The sequence below is a fragment of the Pongo abelii genome, chromosome 13, assembly GCF_028885655.2.
Source record: "Pongo abelii isolate AG06213 chromosome 13, NHGRI_mPonAbe1-v2.0_pri, whole genome shotgun sequence".
In the NCBI taxonomy this organism is placed as follows: Eukaryota; Metazoa; Chordata; class Mammalia; order Primates; family Hominidae; genus Pongo; species Pongo abelii.
In genome coordinates this window covers 92,514,220-92,537,151 of record NC_071998.2, presented here as the reverse complement: position 1 = coordinate 92,537,151, position 22,932 = coordinate 92,514,220, and the positions used below count along the sequence as shown (strand labels likewise).

The 22,932-nt window shown below is 42.7% G+C and overlaps 1 protein-coding gene across 3 annotated transcripts; it reads left to right on the top strand.

The window, feature by feature from the left end:
• Nucleotides 1-1,100: 1,100 nt before the first annotated feature.
• On the top strand, nucleotides 1,101-21,902 carry PGAP4 (post-GPI attachment to proteins GalNAc transferase 4). 3 transcript variants are annotated; one of them, XR_008509448.2, is made up of 3 exons: nucleotides 1,101-1,331; nucleotides 11,124-12,803; nucleotides 15,940-21,902. XR_008509448.2 is itself a non-coding variant. In NM_001132715.1 (2 exon segments), a coding segment is annotated over 1 exon segment (1,212 nt). In that variant the 5' UTR covers nucleotides 1,157-1,331; nucleotides 11,124-11,200; the 3' UTR covers nucleotides 12,413-15,138.
• Nucleotides 21,903-22,932: the final 1,030 nt, after the last annotated feature.

The window sequence follows — 22,932 nt, the reverse complement described above, 5'->3', positions numbered from 1 at the left end:
TCCCAGCCTCAGATATAGATTTTCCAACATTCCTAATGACAAATTCCTTGAGTGAAGGATCCACACCTCATTCTTACTTCATTGTCATCTATAGTGATGGCACTATGTCAGAACCATTCTTCAGTAAATGCTGGCTGAAAGAGTAGATGATGAATGGGTTCTCAGGTGGATGTTTGTAAGGTTCTAAAGGAAGTTAATATCTAGTATCAATTTTACTTACACAAGAAGAAATCATATGAGCATTTACTGGCTTTAATGCTTTATCTTGTGACCACTGAACAGACCTTTTAGAGCAGGTGTTGGCAAATCAGGCAGTAAATATTTTAGGCTTTGTAGGTCATAAGGTCTCTGTCACAACCATCCAACTCTGCTGTTCTTGCATGGTAGCAGCCATAGACAATATGTAAATGATGACCACGTTGCAATAAAACTTTGTTTATGACCATCAAATTTTGAATTCATATAATTTTCGTAGCCCTGAAATATTCTTCCATTTTTAACCATGAAATATTGCAAAAAACATTCTTAGCTTGTGGGCTGTACAAGAACAGTCAGCAAGCTGTAGTTGCTAACCTGTGGCCTAGACAGGCAAACCTAGGATTAGAACAAGCACTGAGTAAGGCCGTACAATTGTGTGGTGAAAACCCATTCAGAAGGGAAAGTCCAGGGTGGAATGTAGGAGGCTGTTACTTTTCTTTTGACCCCCACATTTTTCCTCCCCCGGATCATTCCGTATCTTTTTTCCTATTTGCTTTGCCGGGATTGTTCTCAATCAATGTGCATACTTTCTCACACCTCAGGCGTTATGTCTCTCGTGGCCATTTGTGTTTAAATTGAGGGTTTGGGGAAGACTGAAAAACATTCAAGACCCAAAGTAACAGCTTTCTCATGAAGCGTTTACACGCATTGAGAGATATCGTCCCATTGGTGTGAATAAGTCTCTATATACACACCTGATCAAATATAATGCTGGTTTCTAGTCCCCTCACAAAAGAAACAGGCTTCCTGTTTGCGTGACTTGGGGGCGACTCCTGCTTTTCCCTGGCTGCCCATCAGTTGGCGCCTTTTGCCATCCTTTTTCCCCAAGCCGCTTTGGGGGCCGCGGTCTCTCCGCAGCTCGCGGGTCACATGGCCCGCCTGAGCAAGGGGAGCCCTGCGCCTGAGCTGCGAGGCGGGAGGAGGTGAGGCTCCGACGCACACCCAAACCGCGCTGCGCCCGCTCCTTCCGGGCCCCGGCGATGGCGCCTCCACCGGGATGAGCTAGCCAGCCTGGGCAATACCAGAGGCGGCCCTCGGCGCGCGCAGGGGACCGAGCTGATCGCCCCAACCGGGTAGGTTTCTGTTGCGCACGATCTGCCCAGCCCTTCTGGTGCGGTGGTCGGAGCCCTGGACAGTAGAGCGAGGGGACAAGGATTAGGGGTGGCCACAGCTGGCACAAGCAGGGCAGCTGGGGGTTGGGGAGAGGCGTCGCAGAGGGCCTGTGCCCCGGGCAGTGCGCCTCGGGCAGGCGGGTTGCCTAGCGGCCCTGCCCGCAGCTCCGACCGCTTCCTGCCGGAGGATTGCGGTCCCCGGCGCGGCAGGGGCCCACATCAGTGCGGGGATGGTTGAGTGTAGCGGGGGCGCCTCCCTGGCCCTTGCCTGCGCCAGCTGCGCTGACAGGTCAGCAGAAGGAAGCGAGCGGGGCGCGTGCCAGTCTGGGTAAGACCCTCGCCGAGCCTAGCAGGGCCGAAGCGCCAAGGGGCCTGGCGCCTAATGGCCGCCCGCAAGCAGGGGACCCTCGCGGCGCGTCCACACCTTAGGTTCGCCGGGCGCGCCGAGAGCGTGGCCGCAGTGTTGAGTTTCTGCGGGCGACCTCGCAGCCAAGGGCTGGGGGAGGGCGACTGGGCAGAGGAAGGCTTCCCTCCCAGCACCAGGAAAAACCAGCAGAAGGGAAGGAGCGCAGCGATGGAGACGGTCAGCTGGGCCTACGGGTGGGAAACTGAGGCTCAAGCGTGGCAGGGACTGCCCAAGGTCAGCGACAGACACTACATCCAGGGCCCTGGACATCGTCCCCCATTCTTTTTCCAAGAGGGAGGGTTAGTTAGGTCCACCTGGGTGTGTCTCGCCCTCTTTCTGGCCCTTAGCTCGGGCGTCGCCAGTGTCGCACTGCGCTCGCGGTGTCTTGGGGCGTGAGCTCCTGCAGGGTCGTTGTGACCCGCATCCCCTGCTCAGCCCACGCTCTCTCCGGGGGACCGCAGGGCGGCTCCAATGATGATCTCACCATGCGGACCATTAGCAACACATGCAGGTGTGTGTGCGCGTGCATGTGTGTGTTTCTCCAAGAAAACTAATCCTTCTATAGGGGAAATAGCTTTTTTTTTAGGGGTGAATTTCTAGAATGCACTGCACTAGGTACTTTATGAGGTAAGAAGAGAAAATCAACATTATTAGAATTATTAGAATGTTGTAAGGATACACTATTAGAAAACATCCAGGAAACAAAAATCCAAAGGAGAAACAAAATAAAAATAATTTAAAACTTCAACTTCTAGATGGTTTAGATTTTCTGCATATCTTAAAATTTTCTCTATATATACACATTTGAAGTTTTAAATCAAAAGTGTGGACCAAAAAATGGTATCTTGTCTTAATTTGCGTGTCTTTGATTACCCATGGGAATTAATACTTTTTCCTCTGTGTAGCAGCCTTTTGCATTTCTGTAGGTGAGTTGATTGTTAATTCTTCTGCCCATTTTTCAGTTGGAGTATCTTTCTCTTCCTGATTTTTAAACACTTTATATGTATTACACATTGAAGTAGTAATTCTTTGTCACATGTTGCACTATAGCGAGTATTTTCTGTTAATTTTTACTAGTTCTAATTCCAAATGATCTTTTGGATACTTAGGTCAATTTTTTATTTTGATGGTTATATGGGCATATAGATTTGACAAAACTCATCGAAATATATATATTTAAGTGGTGCATTGTACTATATGTAAACAGTACCTCAATAAAATTAATTTTTAAATGCCTAGAAAATTATAATCTTGGGTAATGAGAGAGAATCTGCCTAGTCAGATATTAAAACCTGTTATAAAGTTTTCATAATGAAAATAACATGGCCCTGGCACCGCAATGCAGAGATAGATAGATGCCAAAATCCACAAACAGATAGATATATGTAATTTAATTTATTATAGCTATAGCAACTTAAATCACAAATAAAAAAATGGACTTAACAGGTGCCCTGACTGTCATGTTCACCTTCCCAGTGTCTAACACAAAACTCAATGTTGAATCAAATGCTTAATTATGATTATAAAAGTAATGCTCGTTGCAGAAGTGTAGATATCAAAACAGGAAATTGCCATCCCCATACCCTTCCTTTCTCCTTCACTAAATTATACTCCACATTAAAAATAAAATGGTCATATCTCTGTACATTTTTCTGTAATTTGCACTGATATAGTTTGCATTTCTCCCTTCTGGTCTTAGTCTACTTGAGCTGCTGTAACACATTCTCAAAGACTAGGTGGCTTAAACAACAGACACATTTATTTCTCAAAATTCTGAAAGCTGGAAGTTCCAGATCAGGGTGCCAGCATGGTCAAGTTTTGGTGAGGGCCCTCTTTCTGGTTTACATGTGAAAGGGCAGAGAAAAGAAGTGATCTCTCCTGTCTTTTCTTATAAGGACACTAATAAAGGGCATGCATTACTGAGGTCTGCACCCTTATGACCTGATTACCTTCCAAAGACCCCATCTCCAAATACCATCATATTGGCGATTAGGATTTATAACACGAATTTTGGCTGGGCAGGAGGAGGACAAACATTCAGTCCAAAGCACAAACCTAGCTAAGATTTCTTTTATGTCAACATATTTAAACCTTTCTCTTCTTAACATTTCCACAGCATACCCTTTTATGATTCTCTAAAAATCTGTTCCCTTTGCTAGGCATTTCATTTGCCTGCAGTTCTTCCTTTCTTCCTTCCACCCTCCCACCCTCTTCCTCACTCTCTCCCTCTCTCTTTCTGTCTTCTTTCCTTTCCTTTTTCTTCCTTCCTTCCTTTCTTCCCTTTCTCCCTCCATTCCTCTGCCCCTCTTTCTCTCTTTTTCTTCCTACTGCATACAAAACAGCACTCAACATTTCTTATCCAGCTTTGGTAGCATGTGTTGGCATTTCTGCAGAGTAGATTCCTAGAAGTAGGACCGTTTGTCAAAGGGGATGCACTTATAAAATTTTTATAGATACTGCCCCAACACCCCAACATTTCCTCCAAAGATTGCACCAATTTATATTAAAGTGCCTAGTTGTTGAACTGTGACACTCCCCCTTGAAGTAAATTAAATTCAGATGTTAAATATAGAGATTAATTATGGAGAAAGGGAGCTCTATTACCAAGTCTTTCCACCTAAGCATTATTTTTCTGTTTATTAATGACTTTTTAATTACCCTTTGGTAGAATTTTGTAGTATGTGTGTATATTCTGCATATTTCTGAAATTTAGTTCTAGATATTTGAGTTGCTTATTTTTTTCCCTTTTGACTGGGATCTTTTGTTCCCTTAGTTCATTGGTGATCATTTACATGAAAGCAATCACTATAATATAGATAATATAGATACAGATATGGATATGTAATGCATATATATAGTACATGTGTATATATACTTGCTATGTATATTATATATTATTTTTACATATTAATTCTGGTACCAACCATGTTTTGAGTCTATTGCCATTTCTAATGGTTTTTCAGTTGATTTTCCTGGGCTCCAAATTTATATAGGCAGTAGTGCATATTGGTTGAGAATGTGGGTTCTGAACACAGTCTGCCTGGGTTCAAGTTTTGTCACCCTGCTTAAAAACTTAGTTTTTTAAAGTATAAAATGGGCTTAATAGTCATACTTCTCAGAGGCTTTTTATGAGGATCGATAGATGAGATGCTTAGAACAGTGCCTGGCACATAAGTGTTCTGCAAACATTTACAAATAAGTCGATCTCTACACAGTATATGACCAGCTCTTTGATACTACCAATTTTATAGCTGAGGACCTGAGACCCATAGAGGTCAAAAGAGGCCATTTATTTGCTCAACAAGCATTGAGCATCTTCTGTGCATAGTTCTGTGCTGGGTCTGTGAGGGATACCAAAGACAAATCGGACTGAATCTACTAAAAAAGGATTCAAGAGTCCAATCAGATCATAAGTCAAGGGCCATAAACAAGGCTATGGAAGACAACAGGCATTATAGAAAAATATGAGCTTTGAAATTTATCCTTGTGCTTGAATTTCCTGCTTGCAACTTGGTAGCATCAGTTTTGTCAACTAAATGGGATTAATTCCATTGCTATTTGAGAGTTGCTATTTTGTTCAGAAGAAATAGATGCAAGAGTCTAGCACAACATTGGGATATGTAGTATGGCCTTAATAAGCGGTAGCTATAAATAGATGAGTCTGAAGTAGAAAGTGACAAATGAATGCCCTGGAGGAAAAGTTCATAGAAAGGGCCCCAGTACTTGAGGGGAATAAAAGAGATTCTTTCTGGTTGGAAAGGTCAGGGTTGTGTTTTGGAAGAGGTACCTTTTGAGCTGATTCTTGATGGTTGAGTTAGACAGTGTGAGGAGCAAAAATGCAGCTGGGAAGATAGTTGGAACTGGATTGTGAAGAATCTTGGCAAATAATTTGGACTTTATTCTACAGTCATGGGGGAATCATTGAATAGTTTTACAGAAAAGACTCTGTTCTGACTTATGCTTCAGAGTGTCAGATGGATGCTGATCAGGTAAAACATCACCGTCATTTGCACAGTGTCCTATGCCTGACAAAGGGCTATCATAGCTGTTGTCTCTTCATCATCACAGTCTCACTGTGTTGCCAGGCTGGAGTGCAGTGGCGTAATCTGGCTCACTGCAACCTCCGACTACCTGGTTCAAGCGATTCTCCTGCCTCAGCCTCCTGAGTAGCTGGGATTACAGGCACGTGCCACCACACCCAGCTAATTATTGTATTTTTAGTAGAGACGGGGTTTCACCATGTTTGCCAGGATGGTCTCGATCTCCTGACCTCGTGATCCGCCCGCCTCGGCGTCCCAAAGTGGTGGGGTTAGCGGTGTGAGCCACTGCACCTAGCTGAAGTATCTTTTGTTTTCCTGTTTCACAGAGAAATAAAATAGGCTCAGAGAGATAAATGATTTTTTTATACAAATTGATCAAATTAGTGAGTGTTGGGACGAGAACCGGACCTAGATCTTTTGGCTTGTGTTGCTCATTCTGGAGGTCAGAAGCTCTGTTAGGAGCCTGTTGCAATCAGCTGGCTTGGAGGTGCTGAGGAGGAACTAGAGTGTGGCAGGGAGGAAGGCTTGACGAGGGGAAGGGGACGAGAAAAGAGAGGCATAATAAAAGAGGTGGGATTAGGAAGTGACCGCATGGAGGTGAGAAGTTAGAACTAACTAGTGTTTTAGACTGAGTTGCCTGGGAAAGTGGTCATGCCATTCATATAGTGGATTTGGGAAACATAGAACATTCTTGAGCACTCATCCCGTGACTCACACCCTGGTATTGTGTCTTCCACACCCGTGGATCCTTTAGTTTAATTTTCAGAAGTTGCACTAAAATATAACCGTTGTTGTTGCTCCATTTATTCATCTAAGCCCTAGTTCATGTTCATTTCTCAGAGTCTGTGCCCTTTACTGTCTTCCCTGAGCCCTACACTCTAGACATGGTAACCGGTAGAGAATTCTGTTTACGGAAGGGTTGTGTTTCAAAGAGCACATGCAAAGCAGAGATAAGAACTGGGTATGTATTGTTCTGTAGAATTGGAGCTGTAATGGTGCGACTGTTATTAGGTCAGCTCATAGGTGCCAGTCAGTCCACAGTGTCTCTGGAGTGTGGGCCTCAGCCTGTGACATCATGGGCAACTGGAATTCTGGAAAAAGACAATCAGAGTGGTAACATAGACATAGCCCTCTTGTCTCACCCTTATGATTGGGCTGGGAGTAAAAAAACTCCTTCCCCAAACTAGCAGTGAAAAATCCTATGTTTTTATATCTGTTCCCCTAAGGCCATTTATCTTTTATCTTTTGTCTGTTTGTTTGTTTGTTTGTTTTTGTTTGAGACAGGGTTTTTCTCTGTCACCCAGGTTGGAGTGCGGTGGTGCGATCACAGCTCACTGCAGCCTCGACCTGCTGGGGCTCAGACAATCCTCCTGCCTCGGCCTGCTGAGTAGCTAGGACTACAGTAACATGCTACCATGCCTGGCTAATTTTTGTATCTTTTGTTGAGACTAAGTTTTGCCATGTTGCCAGGCTCGTCTCAATCTCCTAGGCTCAAGCCATCCACCTGCCTCAGCCTCCTAAAGTGCTGGGATTACAGGCTTGAGCCACTGCATCCAGCTGGCCATTCTTCTTAAAACCAGATCAGTAAGGTGAAATAAATTATAGATGGCACTGGACACCACAGCCTACTGTGCAACAATTGGTTAAATCTTTTAAGAAAATATTTTAAAAAGTAAACAAGAACATACTCCTGAATGACTACATAACTCCATGTGGTTGGATTTTCAGCAAAGCAGTCATCTAATCTTGAATGAAGGATCTGATCCCAGCTCCTGTGTCCTAGGTGGGTGTGGTAGATTGCATTACTGTTCAAAATGCCCCTCCCTGGAGTACATTTTCTGCCCCTCCCTGGAATACATATATTTCTCCAGTCATTGGCGTCAGGTGTGGCCATGTATCTTTTGGTACTCCCTTCTTGCAGGAAAATGACATAACTCTGCTCTGTTGAACTTGAGTTATTACGTGACTTGTTCCAGTCAGTGAAATGTGAGTGGAAGTGATCTGTGTCACTTTTGAGCAGTGGCTTTGAGAGCCAGCTTGTGGTGCACTATTCCCCTTTTTTCTCTCTACCACAAAACCAGCAACGTTAAAAAAAAAAAACAAAACAAACAAACAAAAAAACAGTTCTATCTGCCTGGGTCCTAGAGTACAAACAACAGGCAACAGAGGCACAATTGACCTATAAAGGACAAGTAATATGAGCAAGAATTAAACCTTAGTTCTTATCAGCCACTGAGATTTTTGGGATCATTACTGAAGCCTGTCCTTATTCATGCAGTGTGTAATGATTGGGGTTGGGGGCTGGGTCTGAAGCCCTGTGAGCATTCTAAAAATAGTTTCCATACTCCCTGAGCAGATTGCTAGATGCTTTCTTTTCTCCTGAGGATTTAGACATTGGCCTGTTGCTTTTTTTTTTTTTTTCTATTGAATCTTCATTTTCCCCTCCTTCTGCTCTGTGGGAGGAGTAAATCTTCCTGTCCCATTGTTTTGGCCAATGGATGATGAGTGGACTTGATTTGTGGCACACTGAAACAAGGATGTAAATGTACCTGCATGTTCTGACTTGGCCTCTTGTGCAGCTTCCAGGCGACGTAAGAACACGCCCCAGGTGGCTGTTTCCTCTGCAGCTTGATCTAGAAGGAGGGGCATGTGGCATGAACTAATTCTGACCTACATTCTGGAGCTGACCCCAACTGAGCCACAGCTATCCACACACCCGTATGCAAGAAATACATGTTATTACTCTAAGTTATAAACATTTGAGGCTGTTAATCACCCCAGCAAAGCTGATCAATATAGGTAGGGACCATGTGTCCTCTGAACCGAATCCCTCTCTTTTCCTGATTGTCAGTAGAACAGCAGTCTCACAGACGTAGTTTTAAAGTAAAGGACTATGTGAGATGTTAATGATTTTATTGTCCCCAGTAGGATAAATTCCCTGGGACCAAAGGTTCTCTTGATGTCAGTTCTAGGTGTTTCCATTTCTTTCCCCCTTAACATATCATAGTAAGTAATAGCCTTTACTATGTGTCTGGCATTTTCCAAACTGCCTGTCCTATTTCATTTTCTCTAGTTCCCTCCTCTAGATTGATCCAGCTCCCTTGTGGTAATAACAAAGGCAGCAATAATAGTATGAGCAGAAAGCCACTCAAATGCCTCCTTTTCCAAGGCCAATACTGCAGGAGTGTGAGATCAGCCCAATTCTAGTATTTGGCTTCCATTAGCAGTGATGTGGAACTGGTGAGGCCACGTTCAATCACGTGCAACCACATGGTTTGTTAACTCCATTGCGCTGAGCAGAGCAGAGGAAGAAGCAACCAGTCTGCAATATGCTGGATGTTCACAAACCATCAAGACTAGGGTTTCATAATTCAAACCTCTCCTTGCTTTGTTCCCTCTTTGGGTACTATCCAGATCTCTTAGTTCTAGGATAGTCTGTCTCACCTTTGGAGTCCCATAGTACAATCTGCTTCTGTGGCTGAAAGGAAACTTGTTTCTCTACTTGAGAAATTAACCATGTCACTGCACATTTGGTATTCTACACAACTGTAGAGGGCAGAGTAGGCTAACTGCTGTAATAAAGTCCAAAAATTATTGGTGTCTAGACACAGTGGTTTATGTATTGCTCACAACACAGTCCACTCTAGTTTGGGAGGGTACTGGGAGGTGGGCAGTGGAAGCGACATCTGTTCCATGCCGTCCCAACACTGGGATATGTATGTAAAGGATTCAAGGACCCAGGCTTCTGCCATCTGGTGACTGTACCTCCTCTAGATCCACCAGGGCTCTCCATTCAGCTGGCAGATGGGGAAAGAGAAAGTCGAGATGGCACATCTGTTCTCAACTACCTTGTCCCAGGTGTCACACCTGTCACTTTGCTGACAAGCCCTAGTCACATGACTCCACCTGGAGAAGGCAAACTAGGAAATGAGGTCTTTCTGTGTGCCCAAGGGGAGACCGTGGATATGAGAGCACTGGCTGAGTCTGCTCCACAGCAGCCTCGTATGGTTCCTGGGCAATCCTCCCTTTGCAATAACTCACAAACTACACAGTTTTCCTCCAAATGTGTGTAAGCCTTATTATGCTTCTGAGGCAAGAGATTTACTTTCTGTACTGCAGACACCATTTAGTTTTGCATTGACCTTACTAGCAATTATTATTTTATGCTGGTTTTGCCCTTTTAATTCTGTTTTTTGGCACTAGTCTGTTTTCCATCAGAACATTAGACCTGCTTACTTCTAAAATATTTTTGTGAGTTTGAACACATGGATAGATTTTAATGGCATTTTTACTCTGCATTATTTTGCTTTCTAACACATTTAATATTCACAGTAACCCTATGAGACAGGTATTATTATTTCCATTTTAGAGCTAAGAAATATAAGATATGGAGAGGTAAACTGACTTCCCACCAAGTGAGAGGAAGAGCTAGGATTCACACCAATATGAGCCTGGCCTCAGGCCCATGCTCTGAATCATCATATCACACAGCATTTTTTCCTGGACCAAACTGAAGGCAACTGTCTCTTCCATATTCACCTCTGCCTTTCCCCCGACTCCCTCATTGAAAAGCTACTCATGGATCTTCCTCCAGATGTTTCCTCCCTCCCCAAGCCTGGGGCTCTAGAGTTTGCTTGCTTATGGGACATACTTCCTCTCATTGGTTCCCATGATCTATAAAAATAAAATGGGAGAACAATCAGGATTAAATTAATGTGCAATGTTAAGTATAGTTGTCTGAGATTAGAAGCATATGAATGGAAAATGACATTAAATAACAAAGATACTTCAGAGAATCCTAAGTATTCCTTCTCTTGTTGGACAAGTTTTTTTTGGAAATTGCTATATGCACAGTTAATCGACAAGTATTTTCTGGGCCCTTATGCTGGAACTTGCTCTAAATGTGTATATTTCTTTTGTGCCAAGCCTTGCTTTTTTGCCCCCATTTTAAGAACCCATTGTCTGTGTAGCTGGCGAACAGAAATAATGATCCTAACAGCCTACCTGGAGATTTTCTGGCACATTGTAAACCTAACTAAGTATCTTTAGGCAGGGAGACTTGATTGGATGCACCGAGATCGTATTACTCATAGAAATAATAAAAACATCCCAGAGGTTGTTAGCAGACACAACCAAAGAACGGTTTACTGCAGAAAATACTTTAAAGTCTCTAGAAGCTACAGGGCCTGGAATTATAATTTCTGGTTTGATATATGCTGAGTTCAGTTCTTGTCCCTTTGGTTTTTTTGTTGTTGTTGTTTGTTTTTTTAAGTTACTCTTACCATTCCCTACTTCCTCTCTCTTTAGGTTTGATTTCTGATGACTCTGGCCTGAGTTCCAGGATGGTTTTTTCTTGGGACCAGACATGAACAAAAGTTGACCTCATGAGCACTTCAACCTCTCCAGCTGCCATGCTCCTCCGGAGGCTGCGGCGACTCTCCTGGGGCAGCACTGCTGTCCAGCTCTTCATCCTAACAGTGGTGACATTTGGCCTGCTGGCCCCCCTGGCCTGTCACCGACTTCTACACTCTTACTTCTACCTGCGCCACTGGCATCTGAACCAAATGAGCCAAGAGTTCCTGCAGCAAAGCTTGAAAGAGGGTGAGGCTGCCCTCCACTATTTTGAGGAGCTTCCCTCTGCCAATGGCTCAGTGCCTATTGTCTGGCAGGCCACCCCCCGGCCCTGGCTGGTGATCACCATCATCACTGTGGACAGGCAGCCTGGCTTCCACTACGTCCTGCAGGTGGTGTCCCAGTTCCACCGGCTTCTTCAGCAATGTGGCCCCCAGTGCGAGGGGCACCAACTCTTCCTGTGCAACGTGGAGCGTAGTGTGAGCCATTTTGATGCCAAGTTGCTCTCCAAGTACGTCCCTGTGGCCAATCGCTATGAGGGCACTGAGGATGATTATGGTGATGACCCTTCCACCAACTCGTTTGAGAAAGAGAAGCAGGACTATGTCTATTGCCTGGAGTCATCCCTGCAGACCTACAACCCAGACTACGTCCTGATGGTAGAAGACGATGCTGTTCCAGAAGAGCAGATCTTCCCAGTCTTGGAGCACCTTCTGCGGGCTCGCTTCTCTGAGCCACATCTCAGAGATGCCCTTTATCTCAAGCTCTATCACCCCGAGAGGCTCCAGCACTACATCAACCCAGAGCCCATGCGGATCCTGGAGTGGGTTGGTGTAGGCATGTTGCTGGGGCCCTTACTAACCTGGATATACATGAGGTTTGCCAGCCGCCCAGGGTTTAGCTGGCCTGTAATGCTCTTCTTCTCCCTGTATAGCATGGGTCTGGTGGAGCTGGTGGGTCGGCACTATTTCCTGGAACTGCGGCGGCTGAGTCCTTCCCTGTACAGTGTGGTTCCTGCCTCTCAGTGTTGCACCCCAGCCATGCTCTTCCCGGCACCTGCGGCCCGCCGGACCCTCACCTACCTGTCCCAAGTATACTGCCACAAGGGCTTTGGCAAGGACATGGCACTGTACTCGCTGTTGAGGGCCAAGGGAGAGAGGGCCTATGTAGTGGAGCCGAACCTCGTGAAACACATCGGGCTCTTCTCCAGTCTCCGGTACAACTTTCATCCCAGTCTCCTCTAGGGTGCCAAGAGATGCCTTTCTGAAGTTGGCCACTTCTTGAAGATTCAAACATTGATCTCTTTATTTAGACATGGTTGCCTGCAGGTATTTCACAGTTTACTGTTGTTAGAGATATAGGCACTGGGGCAGCTGAGGAACATCAGTAAGTAAGAGCTTTGGCTTTGGTAGCCTCCTGGCAGGAGCAGCAGTTTGCCACAGGTCCGGACCTCTCCCTCCACACAGCCACACTGCCTCATGCAGTCTGACCCACCCAGTGAGGGTGCATTTGAACACTGATTATATTCTCCATTTGTTTTTAAGCTCTGCTTTGTGATAGAGCTTGTGACTGCCAAAAATTTTGTGCACAGTGATATGACTGTTTTAGGATCTTAAGGGTAGAATTCTGTGAAAGGTGAGATCCTTTGGAATTGAGTTCTTTCTCATTGGGTATGAAAATGGATGTATGTTTAGAATATATGCCCAACGAGGCAGGACCATGTGGATAGATTCCATTTGTTTCCTTGACCTGATGTAATAAAAACTGATAAAAGCCATGCAGTGCCCGCCATCTTGGAGGCAGGTGATCTGGCTTTTCTGTTACCTGGCATTTTCTTTTCCTATATATCTGTAGTGCACTGATAATTGATATTGTTAGTGAGAACTTTAAGGCACGACAAGATCTGGAAGAGCTTCTGAACCATCAAAGTCAGATTGCTTACGTTGAGTAGTGATTTAACATTGAACATTTCTCTACTACTCTGACTCTTTGAAAATTGGACATTTCAGAATGATACAGTATAGGGGACCTCTTTAAAAGTAGCATATCATTTTTCCTGACCTTCCTGGCTGCCTGCTTACCCTCATTTCTTTTTCTTCTAGGTAGCATGATGTTATAGAAAAAAAAAAAAAAAAAAAAGCATGGACTGAAGTCAGAAGACCTGAACTTTTATTTCAGATCTCTGCCATGCCCTAACAACGTGACCACCTTGGGCAGGTCATATAATCACTCTGGGTCTCAATTTCTTCACCTGTAAAATAAGGACAGTAATACTTACCTGTTAAAGTTGCCTTGAGGATTAAATGGCAGAGTATATGTAAAACACCTAGGAAGTGTTTAGTCCATAGAAGACACTTGGCAAACTTTTCTCTCCTGTGATAAACATATACAACTCAAGCTTATTTCGGAAAAAGATATTGGTGATGTTGTTTAAAGTATGAGATAGGGCATGGGGCTGCCACCTATGTACCAGCTATTCCAGATGACCAAGCCCTGCTAGAATAAAGACTGACTTTTCATTGTGACCTGTGAAGGATGTGCAGCTCAGCTTTCATCTATCCCCACCTTCAGCCAAGCCAAAAAGAAGAATTGTTCATTCAAACTGGAAATGATCTCCAGCTTGGAAATGAGACTCCTCATGAGCTTATTCTAAAATCAGAGTCTGAAAATTACTTTTCTCAAAAGTTACAAATAAATGTCTTTTAACAGTACTATCAGACTAGTGATCAACAAGTTCCTTTAATGAGGATGGATGATGATATTAGAGTTCAAGCAATTGTCCAGTTTGTTTCGATGCCACAGTTTGCTTTTAAATTCCCACAGTGAGCTTCCATCTTGAGACCCACTCAACACAGAAGGATTACATAAATGTTGATCACCCATGCTCTACAGATGAACAAATTGAGACCCAGAGATGCTAAACTGCTCTCCAGGTCACAAACCTGAACAGCAGCATAGCCAGAATGGGAACAGAGCTCTTCTGACTTCAAGCCCCTGCACTTTTTTCTCAACCACATTAATTTTATGAATATCTATGTGGTCAAAGTCTCTTTTGTAAAATCTGAGTATAACCTGGACTAAATCATGTCTCTGTAAGCTACGATGGCAGAAACACATTGTCATGTTAGTTTGGAGGAACAAACAGATATAAGTATGTGTTGTAATGTTATAGTGAGCTGTTATGTATCCCCCAGCAATGTCCAAAGTGATCAGAGCTACTAGATGACTTATTACACTGTTCAGATCCCACTCCTTCATTCCTTCTCTCTCAGTGACCTGTCTACCCGCAAGCTTTAGAACTGAACTCTCTCCAGCTTAGAACTCATTAGAGTTTGTTGCATTAGTGATTGGATTTCCTCAATGAGATCCTTTTTGACCAATGACAGTGGAGCCACTTTAAGCTAGCCAGGCCCAAGATAGGGAAGCACTGCTGGTTTACATTTCTGCTCTTTCTAATTCAGTTGTCTATTGCATGCAGACATCCCCTCCCCTGACTTCTCCATTATGGAAGGCTAAGGCCATCCTTCCTTGTCCAGTTCCTCTACCTACACACTAACATGCCTTTTCCCCATGGAGCTGAACTCTGCCAGTTGTCTTTGGACATTTTCTGCAGATGCAGGCTCAGTTCTGCTCTTTTGTTCCCATCCACTTCTAGATCTCCCTCCATTTAATCCCTTATTCTTATAAGGAGTCTAATTTTTATGTATTGTCCTTGATTAGGGCAGCTGACAGCTTTACACCAAAGCTGAAGTCTCTCATTTAATCCTAAGCAAGGGGCTAGGGAAAACTAAGATATCCTTCCCATATCAAGGGACATAAGTTACTAGAAGGGTGGAGGTCTCTTAACAGGCTAACTCACCTTTCGGAGTTTAAATTACGGTCAGGCTTAAGAAGCTCTCTCTTGTGACTGAGTGTATTGCATAGACATGTCTGTGAAAATAAAAGCACCCATTTTGCTAAGGCTTTCTGAGAAGACTTTTATCATTCTCTGTCTTTCTTTTTCATGAATGGATTTTTCTGATGCGGCAAATAGCATGGGCTCCCTGCCTCCACACAGAGTTTTGTAGTCCCAAGGGAGCCATTCAGAAGTATTGGCTGCTGCCTGCACAAGCAACCGTGGCCACAGATCCCTGGGTCACAGCAATGTCAGAGCATTTATCCATCTTTTTCTGGGTAAAAAAATTTGGGGTCACTGCTACCACCCCGATCATCTTACCTCTCACCGGTATACCCCTGGTACAGTGTGATGATCATTCCTTCACTCTTTCCTGCCTCTTGGCCTAAAAGTCTTAGAATAAGTTGTAGAGCTGCCATGGGTGGTATTCCTGTCTAGTGCTCCATTGGCAACTCCAAGAACATGCAGCAACACCTGTAGGCTGAAAGAGAAATCCCAGCCTTCCCCTGAGAGAAACACACAGAGATCCCTCACACCCATCCTCCCCCCACTCCCAACACACACACTGAAAACAAAACCACTAACAACAACAAAGTAAAAAACAGCTGTGTGTGGTGATGGAAAGACTTCCTCTTAGCACTTGCCATTCCTTCTGCTTGGAATGCATGTAAAAAACTTTTTTATAGGGGCTAAAATTGTACACTATAACCAATTCTCAGTCCCTAGACCCCATTCTTTGTTCCTCTTCTTCCTGATTTTCTTCACTAGTCCATTTCTTTTTGTCCAGTATTCCTTTTGTTCATAGGCAGTTCCACTGTGAGTCCTGTACTCTTTCTCATTCATTCATTGCTCACTATGTGTCATGTTCTATTCTAGGTGTTGGGGATATAGCAGTGAATGAAACAGAAGACCCCTGACACTGAGGAGCTCATGTTCTATGGGGAAGGTGAAGCGGAAAAAAACTCAAAAGAATAAATAAGGGAATTTCAAGAGGTTTGAAGGAAATCTAACTAGGTAATGTGATTGCGGGACCTAGGGATAGGGAAGGGCATAGACTGCTTTAGATAGGATGGAAAATCTCTTGGGGGAGATTAAAATTGAACTAAGACCTAAATTACATGGAAAAATTTAGCCAAAGGAAAAGCATTCCAGAGAGAGAGCATGGCAGTGCAAAGACCTTGCAGAAAGAACCAGTGTAAAAAGTCCAAGGATGAAAAAAAGCCAGTGTAGCTAGAGCTTGAAGAATGAGCATGGGAGTGGGAAGACGGGAAGGTAAGTTTGCAGGGGCCAGATCATATCAGGCCTGGAAGATGATATCGCTGTTTAAAGTTTATTCTAAATGCAATGAGAAGCCAGCTCCTAGCAAGATAATAAATTGCTTTTCCAGAACGTTAACTGTCCATTATTTAGTTCCTTTGCATTCTCCACAGGCTGGTCTTATAAAGGTTCTGTGACAGTAGGGAATCCATTAAAGATCTATTACATAAGGGAACGTGGGACATGCAAGAGCAGATGACAAATGTAGAAACCCTCTGCTTCACTTGGCATTTCTGTCCTTCATCTTTCTGATATTTTAAAGCTACTGTGTTCCTACATACATATGCTATCTGTTCCTTCATTCTCTTTGATAAATTCATCATTTGCCTTTACATTTTCATCGTTTTTACCCCCAAATGTTTAACGTAGGTGTTTTTTTTTTTTTTGGGAATCATTTAATTCTTTCATATTTCTGTGTCAGTTGCTAGGACAAAGACCAGGAAAATCTGTTAAACTCTAAACCAAAAATTCCCATTCACTGCAGAGTGATGATTTGCAACACTGCTGCAATTCAGGTAGTGGGGTATCCTGAAGTGACAACACATCACCACTGCAGTCCTAATAAATTAAGTCTTTTTGTTTTGTTTTGCTTTGTTTTGTTTTTTGGTCTGCTAGCTTTATTAAATTTCCAACCATCTTTGACATAGTCCCAAAGATTTTCCAAATAGTATCCAACCTAGAAAACAGTTTCAGTTAATAAGCATTTTTCAGCAAATTCTATTATAGTTGGGATAAAAATATCCAGTGGCTTAAAATTACCCAATTTTACATCATGTGGTGCTGTAACTCAAGAGTGCATCGTACTGTATGTAAAAATCCCACAGTAATCAACTCCAATTAAAGTGCCTCTCCACCTAAATTAAATTACCAGTTAAATAAATTCTCCCAAATGAGGAGTGTATCTAAGGTAAATCAGATTAGTTCTATCAAACTTGTATTCTGCAGTTGCACTGTAATATTCTCACCATTTTTCTTCAAACAACAACAAGAATGCACAATACAAATATTTCCATTAAAGAAAAAACAAAATCAGTTATCAATTTTTAAGCAAACAGCTGTAATCTAATTCCCCATTGTGGGTTTGTTTTTTTTTTCTGCAAATGTTGGCTGCCATTTAATTTTGGAAAAGAAATACACAGAATTTTCAGTTTTCCTATTAGGCATGTTACTCACAGAGATTGGGATTCAATGTTTCTAGCTTTACCCCAAGCAGGGCAAAATTTCTGATTAACCAGTTTTCAAGTCAACCAGTCTGTGTAGATTTATTTCCAGGAATGTCTTTGTGCAATGCCTCTTGTCCTTCTCAACCATACCCTCCTCTAGCCCCAGTGTATCCAGAATCCATGGCCAATTTGAGTTCAGCAAAAATTTGGCTTCCATTTAGCTCCCCCTCCAAATAAGTTTATAAAAGAGGAGGCAGGATTTCATCTCCTTTCTGGATTGTACACATAGAATACATCTAAATTTTAAAAGCTATATATTGTAAAAAGTGGTGTGTGTCTGTATCACATTCAAAATCTAGTTCATGTATTATTCTGTAAGGAAATACATCAAACAAATTAATCATGAGTAAACCTAAATTTAGCAGTTTATCCTTATCTTAATGAATACCTAAACCCTGTTTGCGATATTGACTCAAACGACTCAAGCTTTCTCCTTTTTAATCTTGTTGAACTTTTAGCTGAAACGCCCCAATCTGCAGAAACACATTTCCATGTTTGAATCAGGAGAGGCTTGGAAGAGATTAGAATGACATTATATTTCATTTTACCAGTTAATACCACAGGAAGAACTATTTCAGCCAAACTAACCCCTTCCTGTCACACTTAAACATTAACCTCAACCCCAAGGTAGACACATACTAAAATTCAGAATTGCATCCCAGGAGGCCTTTAGGACAAATTAATTTTTGTTCTGTAAAAGGCACCACGTGTCATGTTTCATATCAATTTACATTTATTGAGTGCCTACTGAGTGACAGGTGCTGTGCTCAGTGCTGGAGACTCAAACGTGAGTGAATAAGATATGCTTTCTTCCTTTCAGAACCTTGGCCCCCAGTGGGGGAGTTAGCAACATGATGTAAGTCCTGAGATGGCAGGATCACACAGTGCTGTCTGTAAATTGCCCCAAAGCACTGAGACTCTAAGTTATCCCAACTTTCTTAGCTTCTCTGCAACCTCTTTTGCGGAGGACAACATGATCCAACAAAAATGTCTCCTACTAACAAAGAGAATGTTTGACACAAACACTTATTTTCAGAAACAATTGTCTCCCAAAGCACTTGGCTTGTCCAAAGGTGACTTACTTTGATGGCAGCCCCTTGCCACACCTGTCTCAAAAAACAAATCAAGCTGAACCCAAACAGTTTCTTTGTCCACCCCTCCTTGCTGACAGAAGCTTGCTGATTTGCAAATGGAGAGAGGACTGGGAAGGTCACAACTTGTCCTTGCTCCCTCAAGGTAAGTGTCACCCCTTAAAGCTTGCCTGCTGCCTCATTGCCTTTCCCAAGTCTTGTGCCAAGTCAGTGCTTCTCATATCATAACTTCACTATAGCTGATTGCAAGTTGGATCCAGTCTCCTGGAGTTCCCCTCACAGAATGACTACAGCTCACCCATCACATGATGTGAGAGTGCCCTTCTTTGAACCCTGCAGAGTTTTTAACCAAAGACCACATATTTATTCCACCTGTTCTTGTCAGTGTTTCCATAGGGACCCACAGGCCTGAAAAGACACATTCCTTACTTTTAAAAATTAATTTGTTTAGACAACCCAGACTGGTGTTGGCCAGTCCTTAGACTGGCTCTGAGGATAGCTGACTAAGCTGCTGCTCCAAAATGCTGGAATATGTCATAATTCACAACCATTGTTCATAACTGTTTGACTACCCTAAACCTTACCTTCAAGGACTCTCTTATCTGAATGAACAAAGCAGAATAAACCGAACAATAAGAGTAGGGCTTGAAATCCAATTCTTAACTAACTACAAAGCATGTACGGGCTAAGAGTTTCTTACCCCTTGACAGGAGGGAAATGGGGAAATTTGATTTATATGTGAAAATTCTGCTTTTCAGCTTTTACTTGCTAAAGACAGGACAACTCAAATGAAAAGAAAAAACGGTGTTATCCATTTATTTTCCCAAAAGAGATGTTTGGAATGCTTTTATACATTCTCTTCATACATGGGCAGAGTTTGTGCTGTAAATTTTGCAAGTTGGTTTCAGTGCAAGAGATGGTTACAGCATTAGGATGCATTCAATGGCAAGTAACAGAATCTAGTCCCCCAGGGGCTTAAGCAATAATGACATTTAATTTTCTCACCTGGCAAGAGGTCTGGAGAAGGCGGTTGCAGCAGTGCAATGAAGTCATCTAGGACCCAGATTCTGTCTGCTCTTCTGTTCTGCCATCTTTTGCCACCTCAGCTACTGCAGCTTCAAATATCGTGTCCTCACAGAGCTGCATTCAATGGGAGTAGGAAGGGGCTGGGATAAAAAGCTTTCTCTTGTAAAGTTCTTTGGTTGTTGTTTTGTTTGTTTTCCTCCTTCCAGGAAGAGCAGTTTCAGGAAGTCTCCCAGCAGACCTCTCCTTTTGCTTCATAGGGCCAGAAATAGGCCACATGCCCACTCCTAGACCAATCACAGGCAAAGGAAAACAGAACAAGCCCAGTTACAATTAATTCTCTTGGGGCTTGGATAGGGGCCCATCTTCTATGATCTCAGTGGCTCCCTACCCACCACCTAAACAAGATGGGGCTTTTGTTGGCTAGGAAGAAGAGGCACATAGCTCTTGGGTAAAATGTGAACAGCAACTGCTCTGTTGCTGGGGGAAGTGATCAAGATTTTTAATGTCCTTTCTGCTCATGCCATTTTATTTAGAAATTGAAGTAACAGGGAGATTTATTTTAATATAGTCATATAGTTAAGTTAGGCACATTACTGAAAATATATTCTAGCTGCTACAAGATTAATTGTTTGAAGATATCAAAGGGCTTTGAGAGGCATAGCTTCTTAGATTCCTGGCGGCCCGTAAGATTGCATTTTCTTTCTCACATGATAGGACATCTGAACAGCTGAACATGAAACATCATGGAAACAATAAGATCATTGTTGCTACTTTCAAGGAAGTACAGATAATCAAATTCAGATTGGACATGGGATTGACCAGATAGCAACGGAAGCTTGTGCTTATTTTCAACATATTGTGGAATTGTCTTGAATTGTTGATTTGGGGCCCATGAAGAGCTTTTTATTTTTTTGAAAATAAATTCACAATTTTAGAAAGTAGTCATATGGATTTTGATGTATAGTGTAAACCATGCTGTAAATTTCTGAAGCTCTTTTTGGAATGCAAATGTTAATACAACTGCATCAGAAAGTATTTTCCTGTCTGTATTCAGTTTCAAGGAGAAAAACTATGATAATGAAATTAAATTATGTTCTCAAAAAAACACAGTATCCCAGAAAAGATATAGGGGGGTCTGACATGAATCCCAGGAGATCCTGAAATTTCTAGAGATTTGAGCAATGTGTGACACTTTACTCTTCAAGAAAGGAGTAAGGATGAAGATAGGAACTAAAATCATTCCTGCCAACTAGAAACAGAATGTGACTTCTCCCTAATGAAATCGATCCCACAGCTCAGCACCTAAAGACACCATGTGTCGCCAGTCTTTGGATGTAAGCAGTCATGTTAAGACTAAATAATGCAGAGCTTCCTTTGTTGATAACACTCTTTCTCAAGCCCCAAAAGTCCTACTAAATATTTCTTGGAGTCTGCAAAAAGCTACCTTACATGTATGTACGCACAAAGAAGTCTGCTAGCTACAGTGATTACAGAGCATCTATTTTATCTTTCCTTTCCTGTTCTGGCTCCACACTGCCTTGCAAAGTAACTGGAAAGGCCTCTCTTTTACCCCCACTTATAGTAGCTATTTTGAAACCACCAGTGCCTATGCCAGGGGTACTATTTTTTAATGCTTCCCCAAATATCAGTTCTCCAGGCTACAGTAGACTGGTGCAGCAAGACCCAGTGTCTTCTCGGTGGCTTACCATGATAGAAGTTTATTTCTCGCTGGCACAAAATCTAACAGAGATCTGGGCAACCCTTCAGGATAGCTGTTTTCCATGAAGCCTCCCTGGTCAACTAAGCAGGTTTAAACTGATAACTTGATGGTGGTTACTCACTAGCTCTTTGCTTCAGGCTGCAAATGCTGGAACTAATCAATATGGCTCTACTTTAACTGCAAGAGGGCTAAAAAGTGCAGAGAGGTTCATGTATATGAAAAGGGAGAAGAACAGATTTTGGTGAATACTAGTGATATCTACTTTACAGGTCAGTACTTGGTCCTGGGGGAAAGTGGAAACAATGACCCTCTTTCTAACTGTTGCTTTGTTTTGTCACTTGATCTTCCAATCAGTACGGCTTACATCCAGAATCTCAAAAACTTTCTCATAAGTACACTCTATTGTAGGCTCCAACATAGGTCAAGGGTGGAAGAAAATGCTGTGCCATCTTTCCCATTCTATCTGACGTGTGTGTGTGTGTGTGTGTGTGTGTGTCATTATATATATGAGTCATTATATATATATAATATATAATATATGTATGAGCCATGAGCCATTCTCTCTGACTCATATATATATATATTTCGTGACAAATTTACATACACCCTCTTTCCCCATTTTTTTCCATCCTCCTTCAAACAATAACCAACTTGTTTATTACTGTATTATGGAGTCTTAGCCCAGTGCCTGGAATTCAGAAGTGTGTTAATGACTGAATGGATGAAAGAATGGATTGGTTGATGAGTGGGTGAATGGATAAATGATGGTCCTCTCTATCCATAGATGATGCAATGAAGGGAACCTGGTTTCACTATCTACCCTGTGAACTTGACCTGTTACCTTGACCCTAGTTGTAGTCCTTCTGGCTTAGATACAAGCTTAGAAAAAGATTGCCTCTTTTTTTGGCTCCCTTTGGATAGAAATTTTGTTTAAGATTAATTATGTTAGTGTCAGGGGTTCAGTTTAGGAGCTGAAATCCTACCATTCAGGGATTTCTAATTAAGGAATATGCACATGAGAATAATACCAAATAGAAAATAAAATACCTTTTTAATTAACTAAGTGCCCATTTCTCTCCCAGGGCAGAGATCTTTGTTAAACCAAATCAGATTATACCATGTAGGTTTGGAAACCTAAGGAAGGTTTCCCTCACTTCCACCCTGGGTGATGAAAAGGTCTGGAACAGACCAAATACAATTTATGCACATAGTACATATGCACAGGACAGAGAACGGCCACGCCCTTTCCCAGTGTGCTGCCATAAGGGGACTGTAATTGCCAATGAGGGAACATCAGCTTAGAGACCCTGCCCTCTAGTGAAATGTGGTTTGGTAATTGCCTTGTGCTTTGAGTACTTGAGTAATTCCTCCTCCCTCTGGAAGAAGCTAAAAAGTAAGGAAGACAGAGGGGACGGGGGTGGCAGAAACGCCTCTTCCTCTCCAGACCAAAGTGGAAGTGGGAGGAGAGCTGGCTTCTGCTCTTCTTATTCAT

Bases quoted from the DNA above. Each gene is read 5' to 3' on its own strand.
- PGAP4 (XM_054519419.2), top strand. From the start codon at position 11,201: ATGAGCACTTCAACCTCTCCAGCTGCCATGCTCCTCCGGAGGCTGCGG.